Genomic DNA, 23143 nt, shown 5'->3' on the forward strand with positions numbered 1-23143 from the left:
GATTACACTGTATAGCACAGGGAAATATACACAAAATGTTATGATAAATCACACAGAAAAAAATGTGACAATGAGTGTGTATATGTCCATGAATGACTGAAAAATTGTGCTGAACACTAGAATTTGACACAACATTGTAAAATGATTATAAATCAATAAAAAAATGTTAAAAAAATAAAATAAAAAGAAAGTAAGAAAGGATGGATTTTTATTTTTAAAAAGGCACACTTTTAAAAGACTGGTTAATTATTTTTTCCCTTCAATTTTTATATGCAAACTTAATACTTGTAAATATAATACATTTAGAAAATGATATAGTAGCTAAAACTGCTAGCTTAGTTTTATCTTCATTTCCAAAATTCATATCTAGTGGTTTTCTTTTTGCATGTTTTGTTTTATACTTTACTTTATAGATAACTGTATCTTAAATTAACAAAGTAACTAACCTTAGTCTGAAAAGGATGCCTAAAATAAGTATAGGGACTATATTTTTAATTTTGTTTTTTATACTGGAGGAATAAATGATAATTTTATGTGAAGAAATAGATGTAGATTTTAGGTAGGAAATTAATTAATTTCATATATACATGTACAAATAAAAGAGAAAGTCCTCTTTAAGTATTTCCAAGATGTGAATTTAAAAAAAATCTAGTGATGAAGTCTAAATCTGTGTATTTTGGAAGAATGTTAAAAGGATAAGATACATTCAAAAGCCATATTGATAGCAGTGATCATAGTCATTTCATTTCACTTTGTCATGACATGCAAATTTGATATATTACTAAATTTGATATACTACTAAATTTTAACCTCTTTATAAGTAAACAGTTATATAGCTTAATGACTTGTAGCTTTGTAGACAGTAGCTTTGTGACCACCACCTAGATAAAGAAATAGAACTGTGTCTGGTACCTAGCAGCTCTTTCATGGGCCCACCTCAGTCGCTGTCACTCCCTTCTTCAAGATAACCCTTTTCCTGACTTTTATAGTAATCACTTTCTTGTGTTTTTTTTAATGGCTCAATATTTATTTCTAGACATTAGAGTTTAGACTTACCCATTTGAAACTGAGTTTTCTTTCAAGTCTTTTAATTTATGAGTCTCGCCTGCACCAGTTTCTTTCTTCTCTTTGTATTTTATCTATGGCATGCATTCTCATGGGATGCTTTCTCAAGGAAAGTTGGTTCTTTGGGGACAAAAGAATTTCAGTGTTAAAACGATTATGACCCACCAAAGTATATAGTATATCTTTGGCATTAAAATTTTGTGGGGGGAGGGAGGATTAGAACAAAATATCTTTAAAAGGCTTCTAATGAGACTGATGATGAAAAAAAGGTTGAGAAACACTGATCTATAAGACCTGGGCTGTTGGACCTGTAGGGTTTCTGTCATCTTGCATTTTGCTGGTTGCATACTCATGATGACTTTCTAAAGTTCCTCTCTGTATTTCTTTCAGTTTGCAGATGTATCCAAAAACCTCATCAGTCTCAAGTTTGATTTTTTAGCAAGACTGTTGGTGGTTTTATGTTCTTTCATTGGGAGGCATGCAATACTTGCTTTTTGCTCTATTTTGATGTTAGCAGCTATTGATGCTTAATATCTAGGTCTGTTCTTTGATTGAAAGAGCCAAATGAATTCTATCATTTTGTTTTCATTTATTATTTTTGATAATAATTTTGATATAATTATTTATCAGTTATTTCATTATGTTCATTTATTATCATTATAAAATTAGGAATACTTATATAAGAAGACACTTCCCTTCAGCTGTTTGGTTATTCAGGAGTATAATTCATATGGATAAGACAGGAAAAATGCTTGATTCTTTTTTTATTTATTTAGCTTTAAAGACAGTGAATTGGTTCTCTTTCTTTAGTTGGTGACCAGTATTTTTTAAAATGTCATTATTAATTCATGAATTTAATTTTATTTTGTAGTTTTCAAATCTGTTACATTTTTTATCCTTATTAAAGCTCACATTGTACCATCTTGGTCAATTGGAACCTCTTCAAGTTGGCTTGTTAATCTTTTTTGGCATGACTCTAGTAATCTTTGATAGCTTCCTTGTTGTCTGTTAGGTTGAGTTGTTTCAGGCTCATCGTGCATATTTCCTGCCTCAGACCTTCAGGAAGCCCTGAAGAAGATTTAGCAGGATGTGGTACTATTTTAAGACCACAGACTGCATGTTAGAGATGCTTATGGTTTCTGGACTGGCCTTCATTCTAGGCCTCTCCAAAGGACAGAGGTAGGCTCTCATTGAGTGCCTATGTATTTCCTATTCAAATTCAGGATCAAGCCTTTTTCCCCCCTCTGTATTACATCTGTTATTTCCTTCTATCCTGAGAATGTTGGTTCTCAAGGACATTGATGATAGATTTGGAATATTCTGTAATTACTCATTTTAACTTTCATTTCTATATTCAGTGCTCACCACCAGTTCTTACGTTGGTATCTCTTTGGTTATGTTGGTTGTCTGAAGTTCATTCTCTGGTGGATTTCTCTGGAAGGGCTCTCTGAGTTCTTGTAAAATGATAATAGTTCTACCCTTTATACTTTGAAGGTCAGTTTTGCTGGATAGAAAATCCTTGGCTCACATTTCTTTCCTTGAATATCTGAAATGTGTTACTCTGTTTTCTTCTGTCAGAAAGTGTTGTTGAAAGTCTGTTGATTATCTGATTTTCTTTCTCTTAAAAGTCATGTGCTCTTTCTGCTAGTTGCTAAAGAATTGTTTTCTTTGAAGGCCAACAATTTAACTAAACTTTTCTCCCCCTCTGCCAGGAATTTTTTCTGTAATTACAGATATGAGTATTTATTCTGTTCCCTTGCATTGATTTCCTTCTTTAGGGATGATTATTATATGTTGGGTTTGCCAATCATAAGTATGTAGAACTTTCTCTCAAGTTCTTTTTTATCTTCTTCATTTTTTTTTCATTGAGGGGAAATATAATTAGCAAAATTTACTCTCCTAACCATTTTTAAGTATACAGTTCTGTAGCATTAAGTACATTCATTTTGTTGTGCAGCCGTCACCACCGTCCATCTCCAGAACTTTTTCATCTTCCTCAACTGAAACTCTATACTCATTAAGCATTAGCTCCCCATTTCCTCCTTCCTCCAGCCCCTGGCAACCACCATTCTATTTTCTGTCACTGTGAATTTGACTCCTCTAAGTCCCTCATATAAGTGTAATCATACAGTATTTATCCTTTTATGACTGGCTTATTTTACTTAGCATAATGTCTTTAAGTTTCACCCATGTTGTAGCACGTGTCAATTTCCTTTCTTTTTAAGACTGAATAATATTCTGTTGTATATGTATATACACACAACACTTTATCCGTTCATCCATTGATAGACACTTTGGTTGCTTCCACCTTTTGGCTCTTGTGAATAATGCTGCTGTGAACATATGTGTACAATATCTGTTCAAGTCCCTGCTTTCAGTTCTTTGGGGTATAAACTTAGAAGTAGAATTGCTGGATCATATGGTAATTCTCTGTTTTATTTTTTGAGGAACCACCATAAAACCATTTTCCACACTGGCCGCACCATTTTACATTTTCACAGCAATGTACGAGGGTTCCAATTTCTTCACCTCCTTGCCGACACTTGTTCTTTTCTGTATTTTTGATGATTGCTGTCCTAATGGGAGTGGCATGGTGATGCATGGGAATTTGTTATGTCTGTTTCTTCTTGTATTCCTCCTAGTTTAGCCTTTATTTCAAAAATGATTTTTCATTTCTGTTTTCCCTTGAGTTCTGTCAACTCATTTCTGAATTTTAAAATTCTGACTTATGTTACTCTTTTGTCTCATCATTTTTTAAAATCTTGTAGCTCAGTTTGAATAGTATGTTACAATTTTGATCCATTTTTGGTACCTTTTTCTGTAAATGTACTAAAATCTTATTTGAATACAGAAATGTACTTTGTGTAAAATAGTGCATACCATTAAAAGTAAGTATATTTTTTAAGATTTAGGAATGCTAAAATAGTTTTGAATTGGTTGACATTTAAAATAATTGCGATTTGTTTCATTAATTCATAAATACAGAAAACCTTCCATTTCTGTGACACCCTGTTAAGTGTACACAGATGTATGTAGAACCATTTTATCCTCACGAACCATATAATAAATTACAGTAACTGAATTTCTATGATGCTCTTACCAGATCACATTGTTGCAAATGGAAATAAGTATGTAAAAATGCTGTTTTAACAGACCAACATATATATGCCACATCATTGTAAGTAGAACTATAAAGCACGTAGTGACCTTAATTTTCTCGTTTGCACAAAAATGAAGATGCCTTTTTGTCCCTCCTTAGTGTCTACTTCTTGCCCGTAAGTGTGGTTAGAGAGGTATAAATGTTGACAGTGGACATTTGTTGTTTAGGCCTGTTTCTGGACCTCCTTTCCCAGTCACATGAGGGGAAAAATGTTAAAATGAATAGACTGTTAATAGGTTCTAGGGAAACACTAGGATAAGTACTGAGCTGACTTTGCCTAAGTAGAAAACCTCTTCTGGCAGGAATTTCATGTTGTGATCTCAGTCCCTTCCTGCAGAAACATGAGAAGTTGTAAATTGAGGAAGTTGGGGTTAAGAGGGGTGGAGTGTCCTGAATACACCTATTTATGTTGCATATATCTTCCAAGTATAGTATGTTCTATTTACTTATGCATTTATTTAATTATGAAACATTAATGAAATATCTAACATAGTGAAAGACTTCATACACCATATTAGGAATAGGTAGCTGTCAGTCTGTTTTGAGCAAGAGAACCACATGGTCAAAAAAAGGAAAAAAGAACTGTATAATAGACACAAATAATTGGAATACAAGACAAGGTTTCATGAGTTTTAAGAATTCTACCAACAAAATACTGCGAAGGTTAAAATTATACATATGGTTAATAATAGTAGCTGCCATTTATTGTGTGTAAAGTCTGTGCTAGGCCTTGGGGCATGAACACCAAGTACTGAATTTTTGGTATTTATTCAGTTTGGAGAATTGTGACATGTGGAAGTTATTTCTCTTTCTGTTCTGCTTACCCTTTAGTAAGAGTGGCCTTCTTAAAGCCTTGATATGCTTATCCCTTATGTTGAATACAGTGAACTTTGCTTAAAAACTGTCATTAATACTTCTGTTTGATTATTTATTTCAAGCGGATTTTGGAGTATCAGCTAAAAACACAAGGACAATTCAAAGACGAGATTCCTTTATTGGCACACCCTATTGGTATGTGTTCAGTTTTATGGGTTTGCAGCATTAGTTATGTCAGCAGTTATTATTACTCATTAATTTTTTCCCACATAATTGATTATACTGTCTGTCTTTTATGTGGTTTGTAATCACTATTCTTAAGTTGAACATTTTAACTTTCAATTCTCTGTCTTCATAGGATGGCTCCTGAGGTAGTCATGTGTGAAACATCCAAGGACAGACCCTATGACTACAAAGCTGATGTTTGGTCCCTGGGTATCACTTTAATAGAAATGGCTGAGATAGAACCACCTCATCATGAATTAAATCCAATGCGAGTGCTGCTAAAAATAGCAAAATCTGAGCCCCCTACGTTAGCACAGCCATCAAAATGGTAAAGTATTCCTGAACAAAGCTTTTTAAAAAGCAAAACTTGATGCTTTATTCTTCCAACTTTCCAAGGTATTTAAATTTAGGTACATGGTACAAAGACTATATGAAGTAGAAAACTGATTTTTGGTATATTTTCAAGACTTAAGGACCATGTAAACACTTACAACTAACTTTCTGTAGAAATTAAAAAATACCAGTGATTTGATTTCTACATGAAAAATTTATTTCCTGTACTATGAGAAAGTGAGGCATTTATGTGGTTAGTTTATATTTGTGCAGTTTAATATAATAGAAGATTTTTGTGATTTTTAGCATATTTATGAATATGAGTGTCTCAGTGACTGAAACTATGAACCTACTTACATATATGTCTAACTTGTATTTATAGATGAATGACTTATGAAACACTAATATTCTCATTAACTAGTTTTCTTATGTTGAATTCACATTATCCCATACATAAGAGAACTTAAGCATAATTTATCAGAGTTTTTATTTTAATAACAAGAAAGTAAAATAGAATGTCATTATAAAAATTTTTCTTTTGAAGGTCTTCAAATTTTAAGGACTTCCTAAAGAAATGCTTGGAAAAAAATGTGGATTCCAGATGGAACACATCTCAGCTACTGCAGGTAGGATAAGAGTAGTATGACAGCAGACCGTGTGATTTTTATAACATCTCTTTAAGATTACAGTTTCAGGCGGAAGGATATAGCTCAGTGATAGAGTGCGTACCTAGCATGTACAAGGTCCTGGGTTCAATCCCCAGTTCCTCCATTAAGAAAAGAAAGAAAGAAAATTAATAACCCCCTCCAAATTAAAAATAAATAAAGGAAAAAAGAAAAAGAAGAATAGTTTCAGATTGATTCAGTGTGCACTCTTTCCACTTGAGTTTTCCTGTGGAAACTCAAAATACATTGTAGTAGTTAACATTTGCTTTGCAAACATACCTGCTGCTGTTAATAAAAGATATTTAGCTTGTAAGTGCTTCCTCCTATGCTTTTTTGATTCAGTTTGTGTTCTTTTCATTTTGTTTAGTTATTTGCATTTTGTCAGTTACTTCCATTTTTGTCTGTCCAGTTACTGGAAAGCAAGCACCTTGGCGGCAGGAGCCATGAGCTAATTAATTTTTTTTAATGTCTCTTACAATGAGGGTAAATTTTCAGTAAATATTACTGACTTTAAAGAAATGGTGTTAAAGTGATTGGATAATTTTGTTTTATAGCAGGAGCTGTTTGTATCATTTGAAATGAAGTTTTGTCAAATAATAGTACAGGCGGACAAACAGAATGACTAGTCTAGAGGCAGTTACTGTTAGGTTGAGTTATTGTGTAACTTCTACATTACAGTTTTTAAGGTTGATCTGTTTATCTAGGGGGGGAAGCAGGAAAAATTGCCTTCCTCTGTGCAACAAATGTATCCCTGGAACACACTTTCTCTTCTTATTTTGCCATCTCCACATTTGAAAGCCTTAGTCTGTGACAGACATCAAGTGCTGAGTGTACAGAGATGAATAAAATATCTTCTTACTCTTAAGAGTATTAGAATTATGTCAGAAAAGCAGGTGTTGTAGACACTTTTAACAGAACTCCAAAGCTTTTTGTAATTCTTTTATCGAGGCTTTTATACAAGATATAATTGTATTGTTACTTTTTACGAACTAGTAATGCACTTGAAACCTGCTTTAAATTTTAAATTTTAGGTTGTGAAATTTTCAAACATACAGAAAAGTACATGTACCTACTACTCATATGTAATATATTTTTGACATATTTCCTTCAGATTCTTAAAAAAAAAAGATACAGATATAGTTGCTGGCAGCTCCTACTCCTGTTCAGTCCCCTCCCCCTCTTTCCTTCCTCAGATGTAACATCATCTGAAGTTTTGTAATTTTCTTACTTATATGCCTATATTTTTACCACATAATAATGTGTTTTATGTATTTTAAACTTACTCTATAAGCATTTTGGCTGTTACACTGAGCATACTTTTTTTAATGATCAAACAGCATCCTTTTGTTACTGTTGATTCCAACAAACCAATTCGAGAGTTGATTGCAGAGGCAAAGGCTGAAGTAACAGAAGAAGTTGAAGATGGCAAAGAGGAGGATGATGATGAGGAAGCAGAAAATTCTCTGGTCAGTATTTAGAAAGGAAATTTCATTTAGGTAATTTTTAGATTTGAGTTTTAAGGTATGATTGCACCAATAACAAAGAATTAATTTGGAAAAGAATATGAAAACAAATATAGGTATATATATGCGTGACTGGGACATTATGCTGTATACCAGAAATTAATACATTGTAATTGACTATACTTTAATTAAAAAAAATTAATTGTTGGCTAGCAATACAAAACTTTTAATTTTAGAGGTGCAGAATAGTAACAAGTTTGCTTTTTGCTATCCATTTTTGTCACATGTATTATTTGAAGATTTGTCAATTCTTTAAATTATTTTTATAATTTCATCAAATTTACTGAATAAAGATATTAAATCATTGTATGTATGAATTAAATCATTTATATATAAAATAATTCATATATATACGTGAAACATTGTTTTGGTCACCATTTTGAAGTTACGTTTTAACACTAAAAATGTGTGAAATCTTTTTTAGCCAATACCTGCAAGTAAACGTGCCTCCTCTGACCTTAGTATTGCCAGTTCTGAAGAAGATAAGCTTTCACAAAATGCTTGTATTTTGGAATCTGTCTCAGAAAAAACAGAACGTAATACTTCCGAGGATAAGTTTAACAGTAAAGTTCCTACTGAAAAACCCACCACTGATGAGCCTGAAAAAGCTGCAGTGGGCATTAATGATCATGTTAATGATGCTCCTTTAGAAGCTATGGCTGAACTCCATAATAGAACAGCAATAATCAAGGAAAATGGGAGCGAGGAAGAGAGACCCAGGCTTGAAAATCTACTTGGCACAGAAGGCCATGAAACAGTGGACATTAATTCAGTCAATGAAGGAAAAGAAAATATAATGATAACTTCAGAAACAAATACTGAACAGAATCTGAAACCCGAGGAAGAAAGGGATCAGGAAAAGCAACAGATATTTGAAAATAAGGTTATAAAAACTGAAGAAATTGAAGATACTGCTATTCAGACAATGGATTTAGTTTCTCAAGAGACTGGAGAAAAAGAGGCGGATGTTCAGGCAGTTGAAAATAAAGTTGAGCTTACAAAGGAAGACACCCAAGAGAAATTGGGAAAAGATGACAAAACTGAAAAAGATGTGGTCAGTAATACAAGCAATGTGGTAGGGACAGAGGAGGCAGTAGATGTGCCTCCAAAGGCAGCTGGAAACAGTCCTGTGGATGCTCAGGGCAGTGATGGGAAAGAAGTGGGTGAAGTAGGCCGGAAGTTAGTGAGTAAGCCCACAGAGGGTCCTGAGGCTGGTGGTACTGAGGAAGTTTCTATTAAAGAAATAGCTGAAACAAATGAGATAGATAAAAAACCTGTAGAAGGAAAAGGTGAGGAACAATTAATCAGCAGTTCAGAGAACATAGTGGAGACCAATGAAGAACCTGGGACAAATCAAGTTGAGGATATTACTGAATCAATTAACGCTGAAGGAATAGAGATCAGAAGTGCAAAAGAAGCTTTAGAAAGTGAAACTCAGGATGCTCCTAAAGCCACTGCTCAGATAGATGCAGAGCAAGAAGAAATTCCATGTGAAGTGCCAATTGAAACAGAACCCCGAGTTCCTGCTGCTTCACAGCCCAGTGAACCTCAGCCTGCTCCAGTGCCCAGTATTAATATCAACCCTGAAGAAGCAGAAAATAAAGGGGAAATAGGTGCTTTGTCAAAAACTGAAACCATGTTACCAGAATCTGAGAGTCAAAAGGAAAATGATACTGATTCAGGCACTGGTTCCACTGCTGATAATAGCAGCATTGACTTGAATTTATCCATCTCTAGCTTCCTAAGTAAAACTAAAGACAGTGGATCAATATCTTTACAAGTAAGTATATATGGGTCCTTGTTTGGGTTTTTCTTTGTCATTTTGGCAGTTGAGAGTTTATGTGAAACTGATGTCTTGAAAACAAAACAACACTAAATCAGTGTAGTATTAACCCTATGAAATTCTTAGGGCCTAAGAAGTCAGTCATTTAAAAGAAAACCTAGAGATTCTAGGTGTAATTTTTAATTTTTTGGTAGCACCTACCTGTTTTGCCAACTTGACATAAATATTGTAATATATTTGCTTATTGCAATTTGGGTTCTCTTTGCTCGTGTTGAGGTATTATTTTAGCAAGAATCAGTAATAAAGAATTGAGGACTTGAACGAATGATCTCTTTTTAAGAATGTTTAGGGTATAAACAGCCTTGATTTACCACTGGCCCATGCAGGTGACTCCTGCCTTCTCAGTCATAGCCATCACTACTGCCATGAGAATCAGACATTAAAAACCCAGAACACTTGGAGCTGTTGGAGCATAACTCTCAAATCTTAATGTGCTTATGAGTTAGTAGGGGGAGCTATGTAGAAGTATGGAGTGGGGCTAAAGAATCAATACTTGTAACAAAAAAATCCCTTGGAATTCTCATGCAGATGAGCCACGGGGTACTTACGGACTCTGGGTTGACGGGTAGCAGAAAAGCAGGAACAACTTAGGAAAACAGACCTTTGGGACATGACTCTAGCGTGACTGATCGGCATGCCTGTCTGCCCCAAATCATTACATGTATTGCCTATGGCCTTCAGTTTTCAGTTTATTTTGTTTCATTGACTGAAATTCCATTAATCTGAAGTTCATTCACTGACTTAATAGTTAGCGTTTCTGAAAAATGCAGAGGCGATGTTAATTGTGGATACTTCAGTAAGAACTGAAGAAATGGAAAATTTGGAGGATACAGGGAGGTAGATCTGTTTTTGGAGCATGCCCACTTTAGATTTTAGAGGAAGTCTGGATAGGGTGGATAAGTCTCCCAGGGCTTAGGGAGAGGAGCATGTGATTACTGGATGCCTAGAGAACAGAACAGTAAGAGGTTGCAGAAAGGTGACTGGAAGTTGCCAAAGAGAAACTTAAAAATGCTGATTGATGCATTTTGCATGTAGTGTTTTCATATTCCCCTTTTGCTCCCTCTGCTTTCTAATCTTTTCCCCTTATCAAAAGTAAGTAATTATCTGTTCTCAGTACTTACATGTTTACAGAAATGTATCTATAGCACTGTTATACTTTTGTTATTTCTATTTGCATTTAAAAAGTTAGGAGTGAGGAATTTGGTCTTGATAAAGAATTTTAGGCAACAGCTAACAGGCAGATCTGGTACTTTGGGGATGTGGTAGAGGTGCTGTCTTTCTAGTAACTGTAAAATCACACATCCATCTTTGGCCCTGAGATGGAGGAGGGCTGCTGGTATTGTTGATGAAACAGATTTTGATTCCCAGTCCTGGCCCTGTTTAAACGTTATCAGGCAGGCGAGGGGAGGGTGTAGCTCAGTGAAAGAGTGCATGCTTAGCATGCGTGAGGTCATAGTTCAATCCCCCAGTACCTCTGTTTAAGAAACAAACAAACCTAACTACCCCCCCTAAAGAGAACATTTTAAAGGTTGCCTGGGGGCTTTTTCAGTAAAATTCTTACGTACCCTCAGACCTGTTGATTTAGATTCTTTAAGGGATGAGCCCCAAGAATTCATTTTTAACTGCTGTGTGAGTGGTTCTAAAACAGAAAAGCAGAGGTAACTGAGAACCTACTAGGTAAAAAGAGGAAGAAAAAAATGGTGAAAGTTGTACCAATTACTCATTTATATGAATTGCTCATTACCACTGGTGCCTAATTATGATGTATCATAAAAATTGTATATGCACATCATCAAAACACATAATTTCACTTGAAAAAAATTTGATTTCGTCTGTAAAATTATGTGAAAGTCAGGTGAAGTATAAGAGGATATAACTGATTCCAAAGATGAGTCTTAATGCTTTGTATTCATACTTTATATGTATAGTTTTCATAGTCTTCATAGCTGTTCAGTTTTTTGTTTTTAAAGAGAAAATGTTTTCTATCTGTAGTATTCCCCATATAAAGCCTAACTAAAATAAAATCTCACTCAGGAAACCAGAAGACAAAAGAAAACATTGAAGAAAACACGCAAATTTGTTGTTGATGGTGTAGAAGTGAGTGTAACAACGTCAAAGATAGTTACAGATAGTGATTCCAAAACTGAAGAATTGAGGTTTCTTAGGTGAGTAGAGAAACAACATAATTAAAACTGATTTTGTGACTTCTCAGTCTCTGCGGAGTCTGAAGAATAGAGAAACAAGAGTAAAGTCTTGTCTAATTTTGGATTATTCTTTTGTTACTTTTCCACTTGAAAAAAAAGTTATTTTTGAAAGTTTTTTCTTTTAAAACATTACTTCAGAGATGTAATTTTTCCTGTCTTCCTCTGTCATTGCCTTTAAATTTTATCAGACGTCAGGAACTTCGGGAATTAAGATTTCTTCAAAAAGAAGAGCAAAGAGCCCAGCAGCAGCTTAACAGCAAACTGCAGCAACAGCGAGAACAAATTTTCCGGCGTTTTGAGCAAGAGATGATGGTAAAGTCCTGGAATTTTGTACCATTTTGTTAATAATGAAATTTAGTGCTTAAAAAAAAAAACAATAACCCACTACTGGCAGGTTTTAGAACCTGTTCTCTGATTACTAGACTTCTCTGGCTTTGTGGTATATTTCAGGCCTTTAGCTTTTGGTGTTCTCGATGCTTTCTTTTCTCTTTCTTTTCCTTCCTTCCTCCCTTCCTTCCTTCCCCTTCCTTCCTTCCTTCCCCTTCCTTCTTCCTTTTCCTTCTTCTCTTTTCTTTTTGCCTGACATACTGTGTGGTGGGTGTCTTCATTTTCCTTTGATTAAAATCTGTCTTGAAAACCTGGAATCATGAAGCTAGTAGATGGTTTACGAAGTTCTTAGGTGTGCCTATCGCTGGATAATTTTTTATTGTTACAATTTGACCTCTCAGATCTAGAATCCAAGATTTCAATCCAGTCTAGAGAAGTTGTCTTCAAACTTGGCTGAGTATTAGAACTTCTTGGGGATTTTTCAAAATACTTCTCTGGCTACTACAGTTAGGCTTCCACATCCCTTTTCACAGCTGCTGGAGAAGTTAGTGCTTACTTGTCAAGGGTAATTGTCACTGAGTCTTTCAGTTTTTACCTTGTGTCCAAAATTGGAAAAGGAATTATTAATTTGATACAAAATTTCAATAACTTATATTGAACATCTAGCTTAACGTAGGTTAGAAAAAAGGTCATTTGAAATGTTACAGGATTCATGTTTTGAATACAGTTCTTTTGTTGTTCTTATAATTTTACGTGTTAAGGATTGTTTTGTGTGAAGTGTGGCATTGCTGATAATATATGTTGAATCATTACTGAGAATTGCTAAGAAAATAATGGATTTTTGTTCTCATTGAGTATTTTTATAGTACTTACATTCTGTTTTTTCAGAACCTTGTAAAAACTGTTTCTCCCCCCTCATATTTTCCAAAATGTTTTGCTTTTTGATTTTTTAAAAGAAAACACCCTTACAAATACTTAACTCTATATCTAAAGTTGCAGTGTTACTCAGGTGTTATATTGGCAGGAATCTTTTGTTGAAAGAGTAGAGTTATAATTCCAAAAGATTTCTTTCAATGAAATAGGAAGTTTATTTTAGGAATATTAATGAGGAAGAGTAAATCTGAAAATGGTACACTAGTAAAATAGACTTCAAATAAAACCTTTGATTTATCAAAAATCCAAAATTCTATAGGATAAATACTGAAATTTTTCTTACTTTAGTATTTCATAGCAACTGTGGATATTCTGGATTGTCTGAAAATTCTGAACATTCTACTTCTTGTAGAATAGAAAAAAGTATTTTCTATATTAGAAAAAAATGAAATGCTCATCTTTTTGAAAAAATTTTGAAACATATTTTAGTGCATTTGACTTGTTCAGTATTGCAAAGGATACAGATCACATCACTAAATTTAAATGCCAGTTGTATTCTCTTAGTAAACACTTTTAAAATAATGAGTTAATATAAGTGATAAAAAGAAGTTAAATGATCTTGAGCTACATCATTTTACAGAGCAAGAAGCGACAATATGACCAAGAAATTGAGAATCTAGAGAAACAACAGAAACAGACTATTGAACGTCTAGAACAAGAACACACAAATCGCTTGCGAGATGAAGCCAAACGCATTAAAGGAGAACAAGAGAAAGAGTTGTCCAAATTTCAGAATATGTTAAAGAACCGAAAGAAGGAGGTAAGTGTAACTACTGTTTTTAATCTACATTTAAGACTGAGGAATTAGGAATAATGCTTGCTAGTTAAATGGCACTCATCCATTCTTTCTTTCAGTGTCCCCAGCAGACCTGTAGGGTAGTGGTGAGGTCAGATCTTATCTCATTTTACTGCCAAGAAAACTGGAGTAGAAGAGGTTTTAATGGCCTGTTCAAGTTCACAAACTACCATTAATTGTCTAGCTAACCCTTGAATTAAGTCTTCAAATTGAGGCTAATCCATTTTCCTTTCAATCTATTGTTCCTCCTTTATTAATGCAACATTTAAGGCCTGATATAGTAATGTGTTTTTTCAAGAAAACGTACTATTTTCTGTTTGCAGGTGGTAACAAAAATTTATCTTAATTTTTATTTTCAGTATTTAATTCATACCTAAACATTTTTTTCTTGATTAGCTTGATGACCTTTTTTGGATGCTATGTCAAAACAAAAGCTGAGTAACCTGAAACTTGAGATAATATCTATAAGTTTATCACATTTTGAGTTACTTTGAAGACTCACAGGTGGAAGATATCTGTAAAGTCATTTGATTAGAATGAATTTTTAAATTTTTTTCTGAAACTGTTCCATATTGTCATAGAATCTATTTGTGGTATTATTTACTATGAAAGACTGTCATTAATTCAGAAAGAAGATTTACATATTAGTGTACCTTTTTCTTTTCAAATTAAAATATAAACTAAGTGAGCTTTACATATTAGCATTTTTCAGAAGTAATTTTATGATTTATTCTGTTCCTTTAGTGTAGGAGGAGAATTTACCTTTTCATGATATAGAAGACCCCCAGGACAATATTATGATCCATTCTATTAGAATTGGAACAGAAAAATCTCAAACTAATGAATACATTTTTCACTTTTGTTGCTTGTCCCAAATACTCAGATTAATTGATTTTAACAGTGAAATTATTCAGCATCATATTGCTGAACTTGAGGATTTTCTTTAAAAAAGAATCAAGTGTTAATAAATATAGTGCATTCTATGATTTCTTTAGGTAACGATGAGTAAAATGGTATATAATTTCATTTGATGTGGCTACCATTTCTAAAAATTACTGTTTTGTTACGTTTTATTGTATTTTATATAGAATTGCTCTATATATCGTGACATGACTTTACTGAGACTAAATGTTAATTTTCTTGAAACCATGTGTAGTTTTTATTGAGAGGTAATTTTTTAATATCAGATTAAGTTAAAAATTTTTTACAGAAGTATATGATTTAATTTTAGACATATAAAAGTCTCTAGTTATTACTGTCATGGGGTAGGAGAGATTTAGCCAGTGAACGTGTTTGATATCATGGCATGCATATTTTAAATAATTATGTATTTTTTTCCTTATTGCTAAACTTTTTGCATTGGGGAGTCTCTTCCTTTTAATGGTGATTTGGTTTCATGAGAGATTACTGATGGGAAATTTAAAATACACTATATTAAATCAAAATCAGTCTCTTTCACGGACCATCAATAGCATGTGGTGATTTGGAATCTGGTTGCTTTTGGTGCTTCTACTTGTAAACACTTGATCATTTTTCATAGCTGGATTACAGATCTATTATTAGGTGGAACGTATAAATAGGATTTTGTAATGATTAAAAGAAGGAGCTCTAAAATACACCTCGTTTAGTAATATACTTTATCTGGTATAATAAATCATAGCATACTAAACTATTATTTTATGAGCACTTAGTAATATTTTAAAGATTTTAAAGTTGACAATTGATTTTGGCTTAAATTATCATCAGAGGATTATCATCCAACAACCAACTTATGAGATATGTTCATTTTTAATCACACCATGTATATAAGATGGTGTTTTATGAAAAAAGAAACGTAGTGTCCATTTATCTCTCCTTTGTGTATTCCAAGGCTTACTTTCTCTTCTGGTCTCGTTAAGTGGGGTTTCATTTAGAATTATTTCTTTGGTTTTATCAAGCCAATTATGAAATTTTGCATTTTTATAAATGAATGGGATTAGTTTTCCTTATATCCAGTATTTCAAACAATGTCAAATATGTTTATAATTTTATAATCTTTCAAGGTCATTTGAATTTATCACCTTTAGTTCAGCATCAGCACCGCAAGTAATTCTTTACTGATTGTCTTTGGATCTTTAAGAGAGAAGATATGGAGGGATAATTAAGCAACTAATTAACTTTTATATGGTGTACTGTCTCTTTCTGCACTGAGATGAAGCATGTTCTATCCTTTCATTCTTTTTCACCAAACTAACACCTGTGCTAATGCATGTTGAAAGGAACTTTTTAACAGCTTTAATATTTGACTTGTAGCTTGTCTGCTCACATAAACGCTTGCTGTGGAGAAAGTATTTTTCCCCACCTCCTGCATGCTTATACACTGTAGGTTATAAATGAAGTGGAGAAAGCACCCAAAGAGCTGAGAAAAGAGCTCATGAAACGCAGGAAAGAGGAGCTTGCACAAAGCCAGCATGCTCAGGTAACAGCAGCAGCTTACTGCTACTAAAAACAGAAAGCGGCATTATTCTCACAGCTCAGTAAACCATAGTTGATAGGGTAAATTCTGTGCTTACTATATGATGTTGACTTCTCCTTGTACAGAGTTTCCCAGGGGATTCTTTATGTAGTTCTGAATTCACACTAACGGTGACATTTAAGTTGCTAATATGAAATTAAATAAAATGTTTGGAAAGTTGACTCCAGATGAAGTAAACATGTATGTTAATGTATAATCCACTGTTTTCTAATTTTAATCATGATGGAAGCTTGTATTTTTAAGTGGTAATGTCAATGTTTGATAGAAGACTTTTAGAACAGAAAAATATAGGGGGTGAGTATATAAGCTTTGTGCATGTGAAAAGAATGCCTATTAAAAGGCCATTAATTCTATAAAGTTCAAAGTTCAAAGAAAAATGGTAAATGATAATGTTAAATGATAGATCAAACATATATTACTATTAATAAGATAAGTAACTTAGTCAGACTTTACGTATTAAATATTTGATACCTTTTTTCTTGATTCAGAATATAGCAGTTACAAAAATAGACAATTTTTACTTATATATACTTGATTCTAGGTTATGATAAAGCTGAGCCAATTAATTAGTGAATTATTTACAAAACTGTATAAATTGTATTTTCAGCAGAGTTTTCTAGAATTATCCCACATGATTCTATGAGGTCTTTTATACTTGGAATTGCCTTTCTTTTAATTAAGTTTGTACTCAGCCTGGAGGCAAAGAGAGAAGTGAGCTCAGTTTGTAGTTACAGATGTTAACGAAAGGAAAGAGACATGGATTATATATTAATTGTTGCTTTAAATTATCCTTTAATGTAATTTTATGCAGTTTAAAAAAGTGATTCCTAGACTTTTGAATTTTACATATTTATGAAAAGAAACATAGAAACAACAAAAACCATTGGGGTCTATGACAAATGGATTGCCATTAAAATTTTTTTTTATTTTTGTTGAGTAAGAATATTTTGAAACTGCTTTGCTTATTACCATCATTTCAATGAAGAGACTATTTTAATGCCATGAAAAATAAGGAAAATACCTGAGAATTTAAAATTTTAATAAAACTAGCCTATTTGAATAAATTGGTTTTTTCCCTTTCTGTGAGTGAGCCAGTGAAGAATCTTGTCCTGGCTTAGTATCGGAATTGCTACAGGCACACCTTGATCTGTTGCTCTTCACGTTATATGCACTTTTGCAGTACTGTGTTTTTTTAACAAATTGAAGGTTTATGACAACTCTGCATTGAGCAAGTCTATCAGCACCATTTTTCCAACAGCGTTTGCTCACTTCATGTCTCTGTGTCACGTTTTGGTAATTCTCACAATGTTTCAAGCTTTTTCATTAGTACTGTATTTGTTATGGTGATCTGTGATCTTTGATGTTAATGCTATGACTTGCTGAAGGCTCAGATGATAGTAAGCATTCATTAGGAACAAACTATTTTTTAATTAAGTTATGTACATTGTTTTTTTTTTAGATGATGCTATTGCACTTAATATACTACAGTATAGTGTAAACATAACTTATATATTCACTGGCAAACCAAAAAATTCATGTGACTTGCTTTATTGCAATATTTGCTTTACTGAGGTGGTCTGGAGCCAAACCTGCAATATCTCCAAGGTATGCCTGTAGTTGATTATAGCGAACAAGGCATTTACTATGTGTGAGATCTGTTCTAAATGCTTTACCTATATGAACTCATTTAACCTTACAACATATGAGGTAGTTACTCTTGTTACCCCCATTCTACAGGTGAGGGAACTAAAGCACAGGAGGTAGAGTGACTCTCCCAAGTTCACACACTGGGTTAGTTGTAGAGCCAGAATTTTCATCCAGGCAAGTTTGGCTCCTTGTTTCATACACTGAACCACTGCCTCATGGTGCCTCTCATATTTAAGCTACCTCTTCTGTGCCTAATCTAAACTTTTACTGGCTTGCCCACTGGCTGTTGACCATGACTTTTTAATAGATGAAGAGGAGGTCCTTGCTGGCCACATGTTGTCTATTTTTGGGTAATTTGAATTTCAAACCAATTAACAACTTGGTTTTGCCTTGAAAAGGAATATAGAGTTTTTTAATTCCAAAAGATAGTATGTTAGACTCTGGAGTCAAAATTGAGAATTTAGTGTCAAACAAATTAGATGATCCTGTGCTTCAATAAAACTTTGTTGGTGATTTTTCATATAATATGAGGGGTTAGCCTGTATTTTCCAACTAAAGCTGGAAACGATAGTAAATTTCTTTTTGTAATTTTAATGGAATGTAGTAGTCTAACAGATTTCAAAAATATTTCTATTTAGCTACTGCTTTTGCTGAATAAAACTTGGTAACTTTGCAGAGTCTGATATTTTAAACTTTTTTGAGAATTTATAAATAATAGCTGTATATTCATGGAGCTAGAATGTATTTGATCATCTAGTCCAGTGGTTTTCAAACTGTATTCCCAGGAGCTCTTGGGTTTGTAAGAAGCACCTCGAGAATCCTTCACAAAGTGAGGACAGCAGGGCTCTGGGCCCCTGCTTCCACTTCAGCTAAAGCAGCATCACTTTTCATCTGTTTTATAAACAGATTTTTGGGGTGAGTTTTTTAAAAAGAGAGTTCAGCTGGTTTAAAAAACAATGGCAGCAAACTAGAGTTTGGAAACCACTAATCTACTTCAGATCCTTCAGTTTACATATGAGAAAGAGGCCTCTTTGTTAAGTGACTTGTTACAGGCCTCAAGAAACTCAACATTTGTATAATTACTCCTTCCATTTACAAAAAGTCATTTGGCTTTATTCTCACCTGGGAGGTGCATTGTATTCTGATCCACAGGGCGTTGCTCAGGTCATGATTCAGTCTTTTCAGTTGTCATCCTGTGCAGTCTTCAACGCCCAAATGCAGGACGTAAGTCCCACGTGCCTTGTAGGAGGATGAGTTCTTCTGTTTTACTTGCTTTTTCTTTGGCTCACATGTGTCTTTTCATTTTCATTTGTTACAAATCTAGAAGATTGATAGATGATAATGTCAGTAATGACAATAGTAATAACCTGACTTGAACTTTACAGTACAGTATTCTTCGAAGAGTTTTCAAATTTGATTCCACTGCCAACCCCTATTATCGGGATGGACTGTGTCCATTTTACAGATGAAGAAATTGAGGCACAGAAGACTAAGTGATTTGCCTAAAGTCACAAAAGAGATTAATTGTAGAGCTGGAATTAGAACACTTCTACTGCAGTGTTCTTTTTTCTGTCTACCCCGCCAAGAAATATCTTTCCAGTAGTATTTTATGAGCTTTGCACATGTGAGAAATTGAATGCTGTGATTAGATTTTTATCTTTGTGTGACGTGGCATTTTGATTGCATATGTGTTTATGTAGATGTCTTAATTATGGGTATGGTCAGAAAAGAAAGCCATGTTAAAAGTGGTGATTTTAGTTCCACTTAGTTTTCACTATTCATATTGTCCATAATGAATAGTGGGTTACTGGTCTCCTTGCTGTAGTTTTACATTAAGTCTGGAATTCCAAGCTGTATTCTTTCTCACAGTTTCTGTAGGGAAAAGACTAGCTCACTTAACACTGTAAGTTTTGTTTGTGATGTTTGATATACACAACTGGAGTAGATAGAGTACAGCTTGAATACAGCCCCTCCTTTCCCCTCTCCTGGAATTACTTGTTTATTTTTTTTATTATTGGCAGCCATTGGACTCTTTATCGTTTTCTTAAAGAGTAAGCAAAACGTTAATTTTTTTGACGAGAGGGAGAAATTAAGAATTACGATCACTTTTCTGATCATTACCGTTCTTAGCTTTTCTTTTAAAAAGATCAAATTCTGTACAAATAGCGCCATATATCATAACCCTTTCTTACAGTTTTCTAGAACCCAAAGCTGTATTTTAATGTTCACAGTTATCTAATATGTTAAAATTCCTTATCGGAATTGAAACTTGTACATTTCAAGGGCACTCATTTTGCCATTTATGTGTCCATTTTGAAGTTGTTACTTCTAGTGATCAACTCAACCTATTAATTTTTTTTAATGAAGGTAATTTATGCAATCTTTTTGGAATGTAAGATCACGTTTCTTTTAGATCCTAGGAGTAATTTCAAATTACAGATTCCACTGTGAATGTTTTATACTTGCCTTCTGAAGTTAAGACATTTAATGAAAGGTCAATAATATAAATTTTTATTTCTTTTGTGGTAATAAAATATATTAATTAGTGTGTAAGAGACCTTTTAGGTAGTTTTTAGCTTTAATATAAAAAATCAGTTGTACAGTATCCTTGACTATGTAATCACCTACACTCTGCTTAATTATTCTAGTCCATAGCTCTGTAAGGCAGCTGATGTATTTGCAGACTCTGACTGTTAAGGAGCGCTTCCATACGCTGCCTGCCTTGACTCTTACCTGGGGGTCCTTATTTTGTCTTCTGGAGCAGCACAGTGCTAGTTTTGCCTGCTGCTATATAAGCCTTAGCTCTTTTTTTCCTCTTATACATTGGCTGCTTCAGGGCATGCTTTTGTAGTTCTTTGTCATTCACTGTGTGTCTTTGTTTCTGAACCCTTTATTCCTTGCTTTGAGTTTTCTCTGGTTTATTTTTGAAGTGTTGAAAGTTTTATACTAAAGGAAGGGGCCCATTACTGTTTATGTGGACTGACAGATAAAACCAGTTTGGGACCAACAGAGTAGAAACTCCTTGAAGGCAGTACTGTCTTGATTAATTTTGGTAACCCTGTAAGTAGTGCAGTGTCTAGAATTTACTAAGTGCTTAATAAAAGTTTTCTTTGAATTAGACTCTTATCTTGCTTAATTTAGATATAAATATAATAATATGACCCAAAATTGCATTGATGAGAAACCACGTTCACTTGTTTGGTAACAGTGGCTTATACTATACTTGAACAACTTGGATGTTGGGGTGCTGACCCTCTGTGCAGTTGAGAATTCACGTATAACTTTACAGTGGGCCTTCCATGTTTGTGGTTCTGTGTCTGCACATTCAGCCAACTGTAGATTGTGTAGTCCACTAGTACACAGTTAGTGAGAAAAGTCCACATTTAAGTTCAAACCTGTGTTGTTCAAGGGTCCACTATATTTACCTTTTTTATTTTCACATAAATATTTTATTTGCCCCATCTTTTACACTTGATTTCTTTGAGTCTAAATGTAGTGTTTTATTTATAATTTGGATCCATTATTTCTGTCCACACAAATACTTTATAAAGTTCTTTATGCAAACCAATCGTAAACATGTTGAACAAAAGAAAACTTTTGATACATCTGCAGGTTATATTGTTTATTAAACAAGTTTGCATATAGAAATTTTACAGTGAAATTAGAGAATCAATTTAATTTTTATTACAAATGGTATTTACTATAGGGAAAAGAGAAGCTTGAACAACCTAGATTGTTACAACTGCTTACAAGATAGGATGGAGATTTTGCATCTCTTTAAAATTCAACAGCCTTGTTCTAGATAGTTGAATTTAAATATGTATTGAGTTTGTTTCTTTTATTTTTTTGCTGTGATTAAGTTACATAGGTGACTGTAGTCAAGTTGGCAGTTGTATTTTAGGGAGACAATTCATTAGTTTTTCTATTACTGTATATTTGTATTTATGCTAAAATACACATCATGATGCAGATGAGACAGCAGCATTTTTGATGAGAAATTACTTTAACAGGATGTCGTGGGATGGTAAGATCTGATTCTTACTTGCAGAGAAACAGTGAGACAAGCATCTTGAGGAACACTGCTAGACTCACTCTTTGTGCCCTGAGCACCAGACTGGTATTGATCCACATCCTTTCAGACTGTCCAAGGCCTAAAAAATAGTTTCGAAATGGATCTTGGGATTTTATCATCTCTTGGATCTGCAAGAGGAAGGATTATAGGTGAAGTGCTGCTTCAACCCTAAATTCCCAAATCCACAGTTAAATTGATCAGAATATCCTTTGAGCTAATCAGAAACTGCTATAACTGCCAAGAGAGGGATGGAGATGCAAACATTTACTGGCAAAATTTGCATTTCTTTGATTTGGATATTGTTCCTTTCCTTCTGTAAATGTATGATTTAGCATAGAGACCAGAAGTCATTTTAACCTTTTCTTTTCTTACATAGTAATTGAAAAATTTTTTTTTAAGTATAGATCTGGCATTTGTACAAATAGTATTTGCTCAGTAAATATTGAGTGAATGAGTGGATCCCAAACATTTTTGTAGAACTCTCTGATTATAAGGAATTTGTTTATAGAATTACAAAACTAGTTCTAGTTCACATTTCTCTAGCAATGCATCATTTCTCATTAAGTCCTTAAAGTATTATTCTTTTTAGACGTAGGCTGTAGATAAATAAACTGTCTTTCTCTATTTAGTGCAGCCATGGTGTTTCCTCCTAACTCCGTATTATTAGAAAAATAGAGTTTTAAATCCCGATATCTAATTTACTTACTTGCTCTTTTTTGCCATTCTTTCTAAAAGGCATTTCTTGTTTATCCTTGTTTTAGCCACACTGCAGTGGAATGAATAGTCAGTTTTAGAAGCTGTAAATTAATTTTTTTCCTAAAGATGTTAGTGTAATAGAGCATTTTAATCATGAGTGGGTTATTGACTTCTTTTGTGTGTATTATTCTTAACAGTGAGTTTAGAATATTATGTATTCTAGTACTTTCTGGGTTTGAATTGGGTGACTAATACATTTATATTGTGTCTATACTGTATAATTTTGGTGATTTTTAAATCTAGTTAACTTCAAAAACTTGATT

The 23143-nt window shown here is 33.5% G+C and overlaps 1 protein-coding gene and 1 long non-coding RNA gene across 3 annotated transcripts in view; one reads left to right on the forward strand and one right to left on the reverse strand.

The window, feature by feature from the left end:
- Positions 1 to 23143, forward strand: part of SLK (STE20 like kinase) — a 54278-nt gene that overhangs the window by 20681 nt on the left and 10454 nt on the right. Inside the window, exons 5-13 of one of the 2 annotated variants that reach the window (XM_072971825.1) lie at positions 5164 to 5236; positions 5400 to 5594; positions 6144 to 6225; positions 7602 to 7730; positions 8212 to 9567; positions 11665 to 11795; positions 12023 to 12146; positions 13675 to 13854; positions 16256 to 16348. In XM_072971825.1, coding sequence (XP_072827926.1) covers positions 5164 to 5236; positions 5400 to 5594; positions 6144 to 6225; positions 7602 to 7730; positions 8212 to 9567; positions 11665 to 11795; positions 12023 to 12146; positions 13675 to 13854; positions 16256 to 16348 — 2363 coding nt within the window. The remainder of the gene's footprint in view (positions 1 to 5163; positions 5237 to 5399; positions 5595 to 6143; positions 6226 to 7601; positions 7731 to 8211; positions 9568 to 11664; positions 11796 to 12022; positions 12147 to 13674; positions 13855 to 16255; positions 16349 to 23143) is intronic. The other variant, XM_072971826.1, reaches the window with a different exon arrangement.
- LOC140699412 (uncharacterized) lies at positions 1096 to 22679 on the reverse strand. Its single transcript, XR_012077564.1, has 3 exons — positions 22095 to 22679; positions 19175 to 19372; positions 1096 to 1185 (listed from the first exon to the last, which is right to left on the reverse strand). It is a non-coding gene; the product is annotated as an uncharacterized lncRNA (long non-coding RNA).

Source organism: Vicugna pacos, chromosome 11 (assembly GCF_048564905.1).
Source record: "Vicugna pacos chromosome 11, VicPac4, whole genome shotgun sequence".
Lineage (NCBI taxonomy): Eukaryota > Metazoa > Chordata > Mammalia > Artiodactyla > Camelidae > Vicugna > Vicugna pacos.